The following is a 17486-nucleotide window of genomic DNA, read 5'->3' on the forward strand; positions in this document are numbered from 1 at the left end:
ATGGTGAAAACAAACTCAGAATGACGGATACGTTCCTCTCCCTGTAATGAAAGATCAACATGTCAAACAAGATGGCACTTTCAAACTGAGCTCAGTTCATCTTGAATTATCTCACACAGCACCAACCTTCATCCAAGCTGTCAAGCCCCCCTCCTCTTCCTGCAGATCAGCTGCACTTGTGAATATTTATAACAGAAGTTCATCTCTTTTCTAAGTATGCGACATGCACACACCCAGAGTTCCGCCCTATAAGGGAGCAATAGCACAACAACAGCATAATTACCTGTGATGACATTGTTTCATAAGCCAAAGTAATCCAAATATGACAGAAGTCTGCAGGGTGGATATATGTACATTTATAAATCTATCTTTTCTGCAAGTTGGAATTTCAGAGACATGAAACAATAAGAAGGGGAAGAAAAATCAATGAAATACATTTTTGAAAAAATAAAAAAATCATATCAAAGGTGATTGGGTAAAAACTGTTTCCAAGGAAACTGGATTATAAACAGATCTAAAAAGATAACTAAACAACAAAGTATTAAAATGATAAAAGGAAACATGAACTCATTTTAAAAGACAAATTTCTACATTTCAATTTTGCTGCATTTCTTTTTTTTTGACACTGAAACGGCTAATTTTATATTTCTGTTTTGTATGATTGTATCTCTTGTTTAATATTATTTATTATTAGAGCAGGCCCATTTGAAGTCTGCCGAGGCCATTCAAAATTGTGTGTAATTATTTTACAATTCATCAAATATGATTTATAATAGCTTAAAATACCAAGTCTTTACCAAGATTGTCCCGCCCAACACACAGACACACGCACACACACGCACACACACACACACACACACACACACACACAACCACGAGCAGAGCTGATGATAAATGTAAGATTCTTATGAGGCCACTTTCTCAAACTTTATTCTATCCCTGACCCTCAGACACAGAAGGCAGTCTAAATTCAGTCACGCCGAATTGTTCCTCAATATTTACCTTTATTAAGCCTGATTGTGTGTTGAAGGAAAATGTACTTTCTTTTGCGTGGTTTGAGCGCCTGAAAAAGACCCAGTGGGCCGAAACGTTGCACCAGCAAAACACGTGATTTAAGTTTTTTAATTTTAATTTTTTTTGTCATATTTATGCTTCTTATTTCAGTTTGTGCCATATACCAGCCTTTTCCTCGTGATTTTTCTGATAATTCGGCCGAGTTCAATATGGCAAATAATGAGGAATGGAGCGTGTTTCACTGCAAAAAGCGAGTGTGTGTTTTTTGACGCTCTTGTTTTGACTGATTTGTTGAGACAGTCGGTTTTTACCAGGGATATAAGAGCATGTCTTTATAAAGATAAAACTGTCCAGAAAGGATTATTGAATTGTTTCTGATATTTATACCCTCAAATGGAGGCTGAATGGACTCAAATATTTGTGACAACCTCTATATGTCAGTGGCTGCATACTGGTTCACTCTCTGTAGGATACACCTGATAGGGTACACCTGTACTTAAATTCCTCCTCATCTCAGGCACACATCGACAGCTGGCTGATGCCCCCGTGCACGCCACCCATGTGGGCTCAGTAGCACAGTTTTTTGTTATAGTTTAACACACAACCACATCCATGCACACACTGATAATTGACAATCTGTGAATTCTTTGACATTTTGTAAATAAAAAGTGCTTAGCCCTGCATCCAGGCCTCTTCGCCGGTCTTTGTTGCAGACTTGGAGCTGGGCTCCTGGTTGTAAAACACACAGCTTCACTGTGAGGTAAGGCTGGGCTCTGTGCAGGTAAGGTACAACAGTCTCTCTGGTCTCTTCAATGCTTTAAGAGAAGCAGAAACCAGTATTCATGAAAACATAGATATGAATCAATATAATTAGACTGGGAAATATCAAAAAAGACTTGACCTGAGTTTGAAACAGTTTAATACAAAAATAGAATCTTTGTTGACAATGATATTCTGCAATAAAATTATTCAGGAACTGACAAGATTTTGTAATGAAAATAAAACTGCATGAAACCAAACAAGAGAAAACACAACACAAAGTGCAAAGCTGGCCTCCACACGGTCTCCAGAATGAGGAATAGACTGACAGGGTTTCTTCATCCTCATCCCACCAGCAGCTTTGTCCACCTGCCACAGTAAAAACAAAAACTGAAATTATAAAAGAAAACACCACTGAACAAACCCTAACATACTATACTAGTATAATCAGGAAGCAGTCTTGGATGTTTTACTTGTCATCAATAGGATAATGCCTGTTAAAGCTGTAACAAAGTAAGATCATCTTGCAGTCAGCATCAAGTAGTACATTTTTTCAATTCAGGAAGACCATATATTTCACTGTGGTTCATTTCAAACCCCCATTTCTCATTTACTGTTTCATAATTGATTCATTTTAACTTAATTTTGTAAAGAAAGAAAAAGCAGTCAGCCTTTTTGTTTCACTATGAATTCAGACAAAAAAATAGTGATTGTATTTTATTTAATTTGGATGTTTCAGACTTCCAAATGCATCTAAAGTTTCTCAAGCAGGTTTCACTCACCTTGGTCTTGCAAGTTAACACAGTGCCTGTGACTTATGATTCTGTCAACATCGAATCATTTGAAACAGTGACTTCCATATCTTTTTCTGTAATGAGCATAAGCCTATGGCTATACAGCTATATGTATGTAACTGCAAAAACACCAGAGTGCGAGGTTGTCAAGATAGCAAGCAGGGAAACAGCAGTATTTCATTATCACATAAATACATAAAGCTTTCCTGGTGAATTTGGTGTGGTTGTTGCAGTTCTTTAGGCTGCAGCTCGTCCTGCTCTAAAACACAGACAGCAGCAAGAAAACACACAGGTCCCTGCATTAGGAGGCTAAATATGGCTCCTCTACTGTGCAGATTCTGACAGATAGTTTTTGATTTGCGTGCATCATATAAGCAATTCAGAAATGGGTAACAGCACAAAATCACTCATTAACAGACTGAACTCACCTCTGTCTGTGGTCCGTGGTAGCGGAGTGTCGAGAAAACCACTGAAATTAAGTCGTGATCACGGGAAAACGGAGGAAATAAAAATAGTGTTCAGTCATGTCCTTTTAGGGCTTCACTAATCAACATACACTTCAGACACCGCTTTTTATCAACTGAACGCCATCCAAGAACGGCGTTTTTTCCAGACCGGAAAAACGCCGTTACTGAGCGCCGTTCAAGAGCGGTGCCTTTTCTGGCCGGAAACACCGTTCATTACGGCGTTTTAATTTAATAAACGCTGTTTTTTGCAGCGTTTTTCTCTTTACTGACACGTAAGTGAGTGACGATTATTGCATCTAATGGCCTGCCATAGTTTCTGGATGTGAATGCGGTGCAGCCGCTGACGCTTCACTTCCACACGTAGAGAGACGTGCTGGGCAAACTCTCACCCTGGCTGTCCAGGACGCTGAGAAACGGTTACACTCTGCGGTTTGCACGTCTTCCCACGACTCCTCCATTTGTCGGCCGCTGCTCGGGAGAAGCAGCGGAGAGAGGTGGCCGGGCACGTTAAGGCTGCGGCGAGACACCCGCTGTCACCGAGGTGACGCGTCCCCGCTCACGTGAGCTGAGATTTTTCCCGCCAGGAAAGCTGAGCGTCTCTCCCCGACGGCGCTGCACGTTACTACACGGCGATGTAGTGACGTCAGCGGAGGCGACCTGTCATCTTTCACCCTCTCTTCTCCGCTGGGCTCACAGCGGAGCTGGGAAGATTCCCTGCCGTTATGAGATGCGGAGTGTCAGGACGGGTGGAGATGCTGTGACTGCACCTGGACATTTTGGGCTTCTAAAGAGCACAATCCCTCGGATCACAACACGCTCGCACTGCTGGGGCGTGCCGAGCGCGGCTGTGGCCTCCTCTCCTCCAACGCGGCCGCTCCACCTGCGGTACACCTGCCGACGTCAGACGCGGAAAACATCAGCAGCCGGGACTGCTGTGACTGCGGTCACACATCCCGCATTTTCTAGAGAGCAGGCTTCCTCACATCATGTGCTGCACTCGCCCGGAAAGGGCGTGTCGAGCCTCGCATTAGTCTCCCCCCCCATGAAGGCCGGTCCACCTGAAATGGCCCCTCGCCCCCGAGCACAGCAGATACATGTTCTCCATGTATGGTGTATCATTCTGACTCAATTTTTTTAACGGCTAAAATCATACAGAAATTCATTCTCAGAAGACAACATATTTATCACTTCATTTGATAATTGCAGGTTCTTTTCTGGCCGGACAGGTTTGTTCTTCATGACAGAAGAGGGATGAAACAGAACACAGCATGAGAACAACTGATTAAATAGAGAACACAGACACAGAGTGAAATTTTCTTTGAACTTAATTATACTTCACATAACCTGAGTAACATGCACTTCTAAAATAATAATGCATTAAAATGTGTGCATCAAAGTTGTTCAAAATTTCTTATCAGGCTGGAGTAACTTTAACAATAACAGTCCGTGCGGAACCAACCTACGAACAACGTGCCGTGGGTGAATTATGCCAACACACGACACAAGCCCCCCCAGAATTCACCCGTAGTCAAAGTCCAGGCTCCGGGGAGGGACAACAGCCCGACCCCGTTGGACCCCGCGGGCCAACTCCAACGGCCCAGAAACATCGACGTGGGCCGGTTTAACCCTGTCGATGGACACAGTCTCCTGCCGACCACCAAGGTCCACGATCAGGCTCTTGTCCCCGCGCTGCAGGACCCGAAACGGCCCGTCGTAGGGAGGGCGCAGAGGTCCGCAGTGGGAATCATGGCGAATAAACACAAAACCTGCCGAGCGTAGGCTGGAAGGCACGTGGGAAACGGGGGGGCCGTGCCGCGACGTGGGAACAGGAACGAAAGCCTCCTCGGCCTCCAGCAGGGAGGAACGCTGCTTGGCAGCAGACCACAGAGCTGTGGCCTCCGGAATGAAGTCCCCCGGAACGCGCAGCACCTGGCCGCAGACCAACTCCGCAGACGAGGCCTTCTTTGGGGGTGGTCCTGAGGCCGAGCATGATCCAGGGCAGCTTGTCCACCCAGTTTCCGTCAGTCAAACTGGCACGCAGGGCGGCCTTCATCGAGCGATGGAACCGCTCGCACAACCCGTTAGCTTGGGGATGATAGGCGGTCCTGCGGTGCAACTTGACCCCCAGACCATCAGCGACCGCGTTCCAGATCCCCGATGTAAACTGCATGCCGCGGTCAGATGAGAGGTCGGAAGGGGTTCCGAAGCGGGCGACCCACGCCCCGACGAAAGCCCGGGCCACATCAGCAGACGATGTCGAGGCGAGGGGCACGGCTTCCGGCCAGCGGGTTGTTCTGTCCACCATGGTGAGGAGGTAGGTGAAGCCGTGGGACGGGGGCAGGGGTCCCACCAGGTCGATGTTAACGTGGTCGAACCTCCTCTCGGGGACAGTGAACGGCTCCAATGGGGCTTTAGTGTGGCGGTGCACCTTAGCGCGTTGACAGGCCACGCACGAGTCGACCCAAGACCTTACGTCTTTCTTCAGCCCTCTCCAGACGAACTTCAGAGCCACCAGCTTCACCGACGCCTTCCTGCCAGGGTGGGAGAGGCCGTGCACCGCCTCGGAAACAGTCCTCCGCCAGCCAATGGGAATCAGCGGTCGCGACTGGCCAGTAGAGAGGTCGCACCACAACTTAACGCCCAAGTCACCGACCGCAACCTCCTCCAGGCGCAGTCCGGTGTCTGAAACCATGAGACTCTGAACCTCCCAGTCCGAAGCCTGCTCCGCCCCCATCCGCGCATAGTCCAGCCCCAAATGGACAGCCCCGACGGCTGCCCTGGAGAGGCAGTCCGCGACCACATTGGACTTGCCAGAGATGTGACGGATGTCCATGGTGTACTCCAAGATGAACGACAGCTGGCGCTGTTGGCGGGCGGACCACGGCTCGGCTAGCTTCAACATGGAGAACGTGAGGGGCTTGTGGTCAACGAAAACTGTAAACTCGTGGCCCTCTAGGAAGAAACGAAAGTGGCGGACCGCCAGCCAGACGCCGAGCAGCTCCATGTCGAACGTGCTGTACTTACATTCCCGCTGAACCTGCTGACGACTGAAAAAGGCGAGCGGCTCCCAGGCACCATCGACCCACTGCTCCAACACAGCGCCAACAGCGAAGTCAGACGCGCCAGTCGTGAGGGTGATCGGGGCGCCGGGAGACGGGTGGACCAACATGGCGGCCTGGCACAGTGCTGTCTTAGTGTCTTCAAACACCCTGTCCCTCTCAGCAGTCCAGTCAATGTCCTGGTTGGGGCTTTTGTTCTTCAGGGCCTCGTAAAGTGGGCGCATGACGTGCGCCGCTCGGCGGATGAATTGGTGGTAAAACGTGACCATCCCGAGAAACTCTCGGAGTCCTCGGGCCGAACGTGGGCGGGGAAAGTCTGATACTGCCTCCACCTTCGACGGGAGGGGGGCGGCTCCGTCCTTCATGATGAAATGTCCTAGGAACTGGATGGACGGCGCCCCGAAAACACATTTAGCTGGGTTAATGATGAGGCCATGTTGATCGGGCCTCGTGAAAAGGGCCCAGAGGTGCGTCCTGTGCTCCTCCTCCGAGGAGCTGGCGACCAGGATATTGTCCAGGTATACGAAGACGAAAGGCATGTCCCTCAATACTGAGTCCATCAGCCGCTGGAATGACTGGGCAGTGTTCTTAAGCCCAAACGGCATCCTCAAGAACTCGAACAGTCTGAAAGGCATCACCACAGCCGTCTTTGGAATGTCCGCGGGCAAACGGGAACCTGGTGGTACCCCCGCACGAGGTCCACCTTGGAGAACAGCAACTTCCCCGCCAGGTGACCGGAGAAGTCCTGAATGTGGGGGACGGGGTAGCGGTCAGGCGTGGTGGCGTCGTTAAGGCGGCGGTAATCCCCACACAGCCACCAGCCCCCATCTGACTTTGGGACCATGTGGAGAGGCGAGGCCCAGGGGCTGTCTGAACAACGAATGATCCCAAGCCGCTCCATGTTGGCAAACTCCAGTTTAGCCGCCACCAATCTCTTCAGATTGAGCCGTCGGGCCCTAGCATGGATGGGGGGGCCCTGCGTCACGATGTGATGTTCCACACCGTGTTTGGTCGCTGCAGCGGAAAAGGTGGGCCGAGTCGAGTGGACCATCGGAGAGTGAGCCGGAGAGACCGTCGTACGTCCCCTCGTCGCGGACACACGCCAGGGAGGAGAAGGTCAGCACGTCCACCAGCCGCCCGTTCTTTATGTCCACGAGCAGCCCGTGGGCGCATAGGAAATCCGCGACGAGGAGGGGAAACAAGACGTCAGTCGTAACAAAGTCCCATGAAAAACGCTGGCCGCTGAAGCATAAGTTCACTGACCTCACGCCGTAGGTCCGGATGGGGGCGCCGTTGGCAGAAGTTAAGGGAGGGCCGTGTGCCCCACCTGCAGTGTCGTCTGCTGAAGCAGGCAGCACGCTCCTCTGGGCGCCGGTGTCACAGAGGAATCTAAGCCCAGAGAGAGTGTCCCTGATGAAAATCAGCCGGTTCGTCAGGCCTGCGCTCACGGCCACTACTGAGCGCAGTCCTTGTCGTTTCCCCCCGCACTGAAGCTGCAAGGAGAGCAGCACCTCTTGGCTTTGGCGCCGAAACATGCGTGGAAGTAGCACCAACCAGCGCCGGCGTGGCTGTCGGCGGCTGTGTGTTTCTGACCGGGGGACCTGCTGGCGCCGGGGGGTGTGTAGCTGCGCGTCAGGGCCGAGCGCCGTCTGGACGTGCGGCGGCATGTGTCGCAGAAACAGTTCCATAAAGAGGAAGTTCGGCTCCTCTGCACCCAGCAGGTTAAGCATGGTCTCCATGAGCTCGGACGGCGAACTGTCCCCCAAGCCCTGGATAGCGAGGAGGCGGTGGGCTCATTCCGAGCGTGACAGTTCAAAAGTCTTCAGGAGATAAGCTTTGAGACCTGCGTATTTATCCCCGGCGGGGGGAGCCGTGATGAAGCCCACTGCTCTGGCTACGGTGGAGCTCCCGAGCGCTGACACAACGTGGTAATAGCGCGTGGTGTCGTCCGTAATGTCCCGGAGGGCGAACTGAGCCTCCGCCTGCGCGAACCACGTAGCCGTGGATGTCTCCCAAAACTCTGGTAGCTTCAGAACGGTGGCGTGTGCCATGCTGCTCTGTTCAAAGTTCTGATCAGTCACTGAAACTTCAGCGGGACTGATGTCGGGGTTACCAGTGTAGCGCTGAAGAGAGAGAGACTGAGGCGAAGTGTCGAAAACTGGAGCAAGCCTCTTTACTGACATGAATGAATGAAAAGCCAAAACCTTACAGCACAAGTGAAACGGGAGTGCAACAACAATAACAGTCCAACCTATGAACAACGTTCCGTGGGTGAATTATGCCTACCCACTACACCACCAACATTTTCTGTATAGAGAAGCAAGGCCTTTAGGTGAAGTACAACACATGCATGCAGCTCTGCATTATACATCACAATATAACATTTTTATTTTCTGGAAATTCAAGTATTCATAACAATATTCACTATTAATAATGTCACTGACAGCAAAGATATATTTATGTAAGTCATGGAAGGTAAGCTTGATCTCACATCATGCTGTGATATCATGTAGCATATCAGGCTGTCCGGTTATCTGGTCATCAGGTGTTTCTTGGTGTTTTTCTCAGGTCTTAAAAGAATGATGAAACATTTGGGAGCAAAAATGCAGAGCAGTAAACCATAGCTTGAGGACAGGATGGCAAAAACCTCCACAGCAACAGTGTATTTCCCAGGAGAGCTGACATAAGCGGGAACAAAGGCCACCCAAACAGCACAGAAAATCAGCATGCTGAAGGTGATCAGCTTGGCCTCGTTGAAGTTGTCGGGTAGTTTCCGTGCAAAAAAGGCGAGAATAAGACAGGTGCAGGCCAGCAGGCCAATGTATCCCAGAACCAAAGAGAAGCCCACCACAGACTCCATGGCACACTCAAAGGTGACCTTTGAGCCTCGGAAACCCAGGTCACGATGAGGCACAGGGGGACTCAGGGACAGCCATGTCGCACAAATGACAATCTGAAAGAGAACAGAAAGAAAGCAGACTGACGTGACATAGAAACACATCAATACATTATAATATGAAAGTTACATTGTTAGGATTTCACACAAATACAAAAATATGCGTTGTTTAAAAAAACAATTTCAGCTATGTTGGGAAGATGGCTTGATAAAAGGCCAATTGCTCTATGTATTATTACCTCCACCAAGGAGGTTATGTAATCATGTCGGTTTGTTGGTTGGTTGGTTGGTTGGTTTGTTAGAAATATTACGGAAAAAGTAATGGACGGATTGCAATGAAACTTTGTGGAAAGGTGGGCCTTGGGCTAACTTAGAATCTATTGAATTTTGGTGATGATCCGGACCACTGTCTGGATCCAGGAATTTTTTAAAGGATTCTTTATCATTGAGAGATAGGGCAGTCTTTCACATAGTTGGGCAGGCCTGCCGACAGGGGGAGACAAACGGCTCTGTTGTCCCGGGCCCAGGGGAGAACGCACTGATGTGGAAGCGCGGACCCGGAAGCGCCGCGCACGGAGTTTCTGATCACCTCTCATGTTGTTGGTGACTGATTTGAACTGTGGTGGAGGTCTGCGCTCTCCGAGTGCCAAATTCTAGTTATTATTAAAAGGACAAAAGATAATTCAGTGGTAAGCTCTGTTGATAAGAATCCATGCAGAGATGAGAAATGAAATCTCTCAAAAGAGCATAGGTGCAAAGTGTTCAAAGTCTGATCAAGCTTAACTACATTTACACTGTTACCTCCGCCAAGGAGGTTAAGTAATCACTGTGGTTTGTTGGCTTGTTGGTTGGTTGGTTTGTTAGCAACATTACGGACAAAGTTATAAACGGATTGCAATGAAACTTTGTGGAAAGGTAGGTCTTGGGCTAACTTAGAATCCATTGAATTTTGGTGATGATCCGGATAACTGTCTGGATCCAGGAATTTTTTGAAGGATTCTTTATCATTGAGCTTTATCATTGAGCTATGTTGGGAAGATGGCTTCCCATCGGGCAGTTTTTCACATAGTTAGGCATAACTCAACAATAAATGACAAGGGGGCTTAGCAAAAAATTACAGTGTAAGTTCTTCAATGACTCTAAGAGATATCAGCTGCTGATCCACATCACTTAAATATTCTGGATACCAGGATCCAGAACAGACAAAAATAGGGGGATTCAAGCGTGTCAGTCACTGTGAGGCAACACATTGAGATATGAACATGCAACAAACAGCTTTCTCCCATACATTGTTTGTGTTGGGGAGAAATAAAATGTTTTTTAGTACGAGGGGGTACCCAAAAATTCCTGGAATTTGATTATAACTTTTTATTTCTGACATTTCAAAATAAAACACCGTCGCCTTCAAAATAATCTCCATCCGCATTATTGCAGTGCTCCAGCCGTGTCTCCCACTTCATGAATGTGTCGTGACTCCCGTGCGTAAAAGTGTCATTCTGGGCCGGCTGCGCTTTTTCTGTCACCTCCTCCACATCTGCAAACCGCTGTCCCTTCAGCTCTTTCTTCAACTTGGGGAACAAGAAAAAGTCACTCAGGACTACATCTGGCGAATAAGGCGGATGGGAGAGGAGATTCATCTCATTCTTCGCCAGAAACTGCGTGACGCGCAGCGCCGTGTCCGCTGGCGCACTGTGGTGGTGGATCAACCGGGCTCCACTCCGCCACTACGCAGGCCGCATCCTCCTCACATCCTCACGGAGCCATCTGAGGACTTTGATGTAGTAGTCCTGATTTACAGTCTGACCTGGAGGGACAAACTCGCTGTGGACGATACCCTGGACAGCGAAAAAGCAGCTCAGCATTGTTTTCACGGCTGAGCGGACCTGAAGCGCAGACATTTGACCCTTTTTAACCCGCCTGAACCACTCATGGACCTGAGTCTTCCCCAGAGCATCATCTTTGTAGACTTGCTGCAACAAGGTGAGTGTTTCTGCTGCTGTTTTTCCCAGGAAAAAGCAGAATTTAATGTTTGCGCGCTGCTCTGGCTTTCCGGTTAATGTCGCCATTTTGGAAAAAGCGCAGAACGCGGCTGCACTCTGTTACTATAAATAGTGCCTGACAGGCGTCAGTGTCACTCTGGGAGCTCAGCTTTTTCACAGATATGCACGAGGCTTATCTGTAGCACATCTGACGGCCAGAAGTCGATACTCATTATTATTAGTATTTTATGACCAAATTCCGGAAACTTCTGGGTACCCCCTCGTATATATGGTGTTCTTATTGTTGTTGGTGACTGATTTGAACTGTGGCGGAGGTCTGCGCTCTCTGAGTGCCAAATTCGAGTTTCAATTGTATCTGATTACAAAAAATACTGCAAAGAATTTCTCTTACAAGTAACTATTAAACCACATTTAACTGCATTATTAATGGCAGGAAATTGATTCAACTTACCTATATGAAAAATATCAATTTAAAACTCTTTTTAATCATGCAAAAAATGGATTGAATAGATTCTATCTCTTTGGAAAGCATAAACTTACCTCGACTCATGGAAGTGACAGAAAACAAATACTTGTGGTTAAGCATTTATGAGTCGAGATAAACAAACTAAATAAGTGCCAACAAGTAACAGACAATAGCAGAGATTACCTGTACACAAGTGAGAAGGCAAACACTTCCTCTTTGTTGGCTTGGGCCAAACCACCTGATCAATGCTTCAGCACCAGGACGAGCTGAGCGGAAAGCAGCCAGAACCACCATGGTCTTCACTTGGAGGCAAGAAACACAAAGAACAAAGCTGATCCCAAAGGTGGCTTGCTGGAACCGACAGGACCAGACAGACGGACGACCGATGAACACCAGCGAGCAGAGGAAGCAGAGTTTGAGCGACACGAGCAGCAGGAAGCTCAGCTCTGAGTTGTTGGCTCGTACCTACCAATGACAATATATTTCAATTACATGGATTTAGAATTTGAACAAAAAGCAAATTATAGTTTTATTTATAGGATAAAAGTTTCCCACCACAGGTGTGTGACGATGCCACAGAAACAGTACAAACACAGCTGCTGTCACAGTAGTCCCAGCCACAGCCGCTGCTGTAAGAGTGATACCCAAGGTTTCATTAAAGGACAGGAAATCCAGCTGACGAGGGACACAGGTGGTTCGTTCCACATTGGACCAGAACTCTAACGGACACTGATCACAGTGGAGGGAGCCTGAGAAGGAAAAAGTTGAGAAGAGAGTATGACTGATTCATGAAGTTCTGTGACAGTTACTTAGGAGCCTGAAGGCAAAGGTTTTATGCTGTGTAACATCCTCACCAGATTTGTTGCTGATCTCCCCTTCAGCACAAGGAACACAGTCAAAGCAACAAGGAGGTTTTCCTTTTCTGATGGTCTTTCGAGTGCCTGGTGGGCAGTTCGCAGAGCACTCCGATATCGGCACCTCAATAAGAACCAAAGCGTAGTTAGAGCACAGTGACAGACCTGAAAACACTGCCATTTCTTTATTAACCTGATTGGATCCTGTGTTCCACTGAATCGCTGACTCATTGAGGTGAAGGTCAAATCCATCCACACGTCCAATCTGGACCAGTTTAAATGACCCATCAGGAGTTTTCTGCCAGTTAACAAGGTCGTATTTTGCGGGAACATCCGCCCCTTGGAAATAGAAGAGTTCACCTTGTGGGGTGGTGAAGTTCACGCTCTTCAAGTGTTGCAACACCTGTGAAATTCCCGCCAAAAAATACAGAAACTGTGAAATAAAGCTGCAGTCTGTCAACTAATAAAATGCGTGTGATCAATAAATACTTGCAAGACCGTGCTTAGAGAATTCTCGTGCCAAAAATATATTCTTTTCAGTTGTTAATAAGCATGTTTACCTCTGTGGGTTTGATGTGTTTTGGAGAGTAACAGGCAGGGATGTTTTGTCCAGAAGAGCTCTCTCCAGTGGAGCGTGAGAGAAGGCTGTGAAGTGCATGAGCCGCAGCGTAAACTGCAACATACACATTATAGGTCACCCTCAACTGAGAGGTGTCTGTGAAGAGATTCTGCACTTCCTCCAGGGACTCAGTGCCACTGCATGGTGGCAGAGAAGCTTTCTCTGGTGAATTGTCAGCGGGATATTCATTTGAAGAAGCATTTGAGGATGGACTGCAACCAAACTCCTTCTCCCAGAATTCATACAAAAACTCATCGTGGGGGCGATGAGATGGGTTCAGACTTCTGAGATAATGTTCAAATCCAGGTACAGGTGCGCTCCGAATTGCAACACCAAGAACTCCGCCTGCTACTTTTCTGGTGACCGGACTCTGGAGAAGGTTTCCACTGGTGCTCCAGGCCTCACTGGCCAGAAACAGTCTGTCAGTCACCTTGTGAAAATGAGAGGACACATTCACAATCACAGCAAGGTTCAAATGTCACAGGTCTGCAGTGCAATCATTGTGCAATTAGAATTTTTTTTTTTTTTTTTTTTTTTTTTTTATCTCAGCTCCTCACATTTAGATTGTCCAGCTGCAGAAACAGTTTTCCCACATCTGTATACCAGGAAAATACTAAAATCACTCTAGCAGTGGAAGCTTGAATGGCAAGTGCGGCTCGTCTGGCATCTCTCCCAATGTTTTCTCTTTCAAGAGTTGCGACAAATGCAACACACACCTCTGCTCCCTGAATCTCCTCCTGAAATACCTGGAATGCCAGTTGAGTGAAAGAGCATAATGAGAAAAAAGGTTTTTAATAAATATTGTATAATTACAGTAAATTACTTTGCGTGATGTAACACCTTTAATGCCATCTGGCCATATGCAGTGTTTGCTATTACTATGCCGATCCAACTCCAGTTGAAGCGAATGGCAAGATGTGCAAAAGCTCGAGCTTGGTAAACATCACTGGGGATGGTCCTGAAGAAGGTTGGATACTGAAGCCTGTCACTCAGACAGGGACAGCTGGCCAGATAGCTGATCTGAAAGACACATATGATGGCATAATTTGTTTGAAGGATGTCAGATAATAGTTTTATTTCAAATGGGAAAAACAACAAAACAACACAAATCAACAACCCCAGATTAAAAACCAAACTCACCATCGGTACAAAGAGGGAGGCCAGCAGTCTGGAAACTATCTTGCTTGATTGAGTTGTGGCAGAACCAATAATCAACGGAACCAGTGAACTTCCTGCTGACAACGTAATGCATTAATAGAATTTTTGCAAGGTCCTTTAAAAAAATACATTATATTAAACTTTGTAAAAGAGAGAGACGGAGAGAGAGAGAGAGACAGAGAGAGACAGAGAGAGAGACAGAGAGAGAGAACACAGTCATTAGTTCACCTTTTTTGCTTTGGACTTCCTCTCCTTTTCCAGAAGAACAATATAGAGGTTGAGCAGGTCTACAGTTGAAGCTGTCTCCTCCGATCAGTGAGAATGTCGACTTCAGAGACAATGAAGGGATCGCACAATCGTCAAAGATGTGGTAGCCCAGCTTGACACCTGGCAGTAGAGTTCTACTATGATTGATTTCTTCCACTGCAAACAGCATAGCATATATGTACTGCAATGGAAGAACTTGCAAACTGAAAAGATATGAAAAGAACACATTGTGAATTCATCTTTTTTTTCCTGTCATTGTAATTGAAAAATCAATCAGTCATACCCAGTACAAGGTTTGTTGTGAGGCTGCAGAGTGAAGTCATCGTCTCTTGCTGCAGGTTGATGATGAAGATTGAAGAGCCCGCCGATGACAATATCTCCATCCTGGAACAGGTGTGATCCGCCTGCTGCTCCCCACCGCATGCAAGACATATTCTTAACACACTGCTGTTCTACTCCGTGTGCCGGCTGTTCGACAGCACGCTCCAGCAGGAGCAGGGATGGAGCACAGCAACACCACAGAGCAACGAGCCACAAGATCAATGACATGCTGTTCAGATGTACAGACGGTTAAAACAAACTCAGAATGACGGATACGTTCCTCTCCCTGTAATGAAAGATCAACATGTCAAACAAGATGGCACTTTCAAACTGAGCTCAGTTCATCTTGAATAATCTCACACACCACCAACCTTCATCCAAGCTGTCAAGGCCCCCTCCTCTTCCTGCAGATCAGCTGCACTTGTGAATATTTATAACAGAAGTTCATCTCTTTTCTAAGTATGCGACAGGCACACACCCAGTGTTCTGCCCGATAAGGGAGCAATAGCACAACAACAGCATAATTACCCGTGATGACATTGTTTCATAAGCCAAAGTAATCCAAATATGACAGAAGTCTGTAGGGTGGATATATGCACATTTATAAATCTATCTTTTCTGCAAGTTGAAATTTCAGAGGGAGACATAAAACAATAAGAAGGGGAAGAAAAATCAATGAAATACATTTTTGAAAAAATGTAAAAATCATATCAAAGGTGATTGGGTAAAAACTGTTTCCAAGGAAACTGTATTATATAAACAGATCTAAAAAGATAACTAAACATCAAAGTATTAAAATGATAAAAGGAAACATGAACTCATTTTAAAAGACACATTTCTACATTTAAATTTCACTGCATTTCTTTTGCTAAATGTTTGACACGGAAATGGCAAATGTAATATTTCTATTTTGTATTATTGGAATTAATAGTATCTCTTGTTTATCATTATTTATTATTAGAGCTGGGCAAGGATTAAATTTCTTAATCGTGATTAATCGCATCCCAATCCTGGAGTTAATCGCAATTAATCGCGATTAAAATGGCTCATCTGAAGTCTGCCGAGGCCATTCAAAATTGTGTGTAATTATTTTACAATTCATCAAATATGATTTATAATAGCTTAAAATACCAAGTCTTTACCAAGATTGTCCCACCCAACACACACACATACACACACACACACACACACACACACACATACACACACACACACACACACACACACACACACCATGCCAGGATCATGAGGAGATAGACACATCATAACCCAGTGTAAAAGCAGTGTAAAAAATGGATGCAATTACTGTAATTAGGATTATTTAAATTCACAATGCTGAAAAGATCATTTTAATTTCAGATGCTGCAGGCCACATGGACCATGATCTCAACATGATACAGAGCCCGCACGTTCTGCCTCAAAAACATTTGTCAGGGGTCTTTATGAAAGTGTATTTTCTTTAATTGTCACGGGTACAGGATGGAAAGACCCACGCGCAGTCAGCCAGGCAGAGCTGAGCTTACTTATTGCAGGAACGCAGGGAAGCAGGAATACAGGGCAAGCTGAGCTGAGGTGCAGGCAGGGACACAGAAGCATGCGGACAACCCACAACGCACCAACAAAGACAAGTGATGGAAGCAGGCTTAAAACAGAACGGTCGTTTTTACAATCTGGACCTTATTTCACATTCGTAACAACAACATTTACTCACCCGTTTGACTTTCGTGTGATTTGCAGTTGGTTCAGAGATAATTAGATACTCCCATATCCATATAACGGCAGTGGGCGGGGCACCGACATGCAGCCATTACAGACGCTCATTTCTCTTGTGTTTGTTGTGGTGTGGTAGATATATGTAAATTTAGTAAGTCAGCATCACTTAAATGTCTGTAAACCGGCTAGATTGAGCAACTCTCCGGGAACTCTGAAGTGATGATGTCATCACGCTGCGCCGTGGCGCACTGTGTTATTGAGGATACAGATCATAGGTAGCGTCTCTGCTCTGCAGTCAGACCACGGCATCTCGATCAGCGTTTTTAGGCAGTCAGAGTTTATTTTCAGCTGGTTCTAACTTTGGTACAATGGTTCGAGTATCCTGGTTGTGAAAGTAAAATGACCAGCTGGACGTCATTGAGCTCACAGGCTCCCACTTCGTGACCGGGATTTATTGAAGCTATGGCTAATAGCGCTCAACATGGACCCTAGCAGTAGCGGCCCGTGGCGCAGGTGGTGGGAGAGCTTGTTTTGTCTGCCCACACCGCCAGCCGCGGACGGTGCGATGTTAATTCACTTCCGCATTGACGGGAGTGCTCGTTTCCACACCCGCGCATTCAAGGCGCATTCCAAACAACACAACAGGTAGGCAACGATTATTGTTAATAAACTGGTTTCTTCAACACTGCCCGCCTGGAATGTGCGGGTATGGAAATGAGTGCTTTCGCCAATGTGGAAATGAATTAACGCAGCACCGCCCACCGCTGACGGTGTAGGCAAACGAAACAAGCTCTCCCACCACCTGTGCCCCAAAGTTCAAACATTACAACGCTAAAATCGTGCAACAACCAGTGGAAAAAAAAGCATTGTCATCAATCTGCTAGAGAATGAGCGGCAGAGACTTCCTTCTTTCTGCCATTTTGACGTGATCACTTTTTTGAGCTGATTACGGGTGCCTGTGTAGTTCTTAAAGACACAATATCTAGACTTTGGGTCAAACTAAAGCCAGTGCGCTTTCACACATCTGCCGCGCCGCATCCCAGGTCGACCCAAGCTGCTCCGAGACCACCCCTTTCAGTCTCTCTCGGAGCGGGTGAGT

The 17486-nt window shown here is 46.8% G+C and overlaps 1 protein-coding gene across 1 annotated transcript; it reads right to left on the reverse strand.

Annotated features, from left to right (window-relative positions):
* Nucleotides 1-8623: 8623 nt before the first annotated feature.
* On the reverse strand, nt 8624-14785 carry LOC115400757 (extracellular calcium-sensing receptor-like). The gene is made up of 11 exons (XM_030108777.1): nt 14637-14785; nt 14315-14556; nt 14069-14160; nt 13769-13948; nt 13486-13674; nt 12870-13358; nt 12503-12712; nt 12310-12433; nt 12011-12204; nt 11639-11920; nt 8624-9046 (listed from the first exon to the last, which is right to left on the reverse strand). The coding sequence occupies exons 1-11, from the start codon at nt 14783-14785 to the stop codon at nt 8624-8626; spliced, it is 2574 nt and encodes an 857-aa protein (XP_029964637.1).
* Between the last annotated feature and the right edge of the window lie 2701 nt (nt 14786-17486).

Source organism: Salarias fasciatus, chromosome 14 (genome assembly GCF_902148845.1).
Source record: "Salarias fasciatus chromosome 14, fSalaFa1.1, whole genome shotgun sequence".
Classification (NCBI taxonomy): domain Eukaryota; kingdom Metazoa; phylum Chordata; class Actinopteri; order Blenniiformes; family Blenniidae; genus Salarias; species Salarias fasciatus.

What these genes read in the sequence shown, in the direction of transcription:
- LOC115400757 (XM_030108777.1), bottom strand. Translation starts at nt 14,785, where the DNA reads ATGTCTTGCATGCGGTGGGGAGCAGCAGGCGGATCACACCTGTTCCAG. An exon ending in GGAAGTCCAAAGCAAAAAAG is followed by an intron (nt 14,161 to 14,314) that starts GTGAACTAATGA and finishes CGTTGTCAGCAG; the next exon opens with GAAGTTCACTGGTTCCGTTG. An exon ending in GCCTTCTCACTTGTGTACAG is followed by an intron (nt 9,047 to 11,638) that starts GTAATCTCTGCT and finishes GTTCTCTTTCAG; the next exon opens with ATTGTCATTTGTGCGACATG.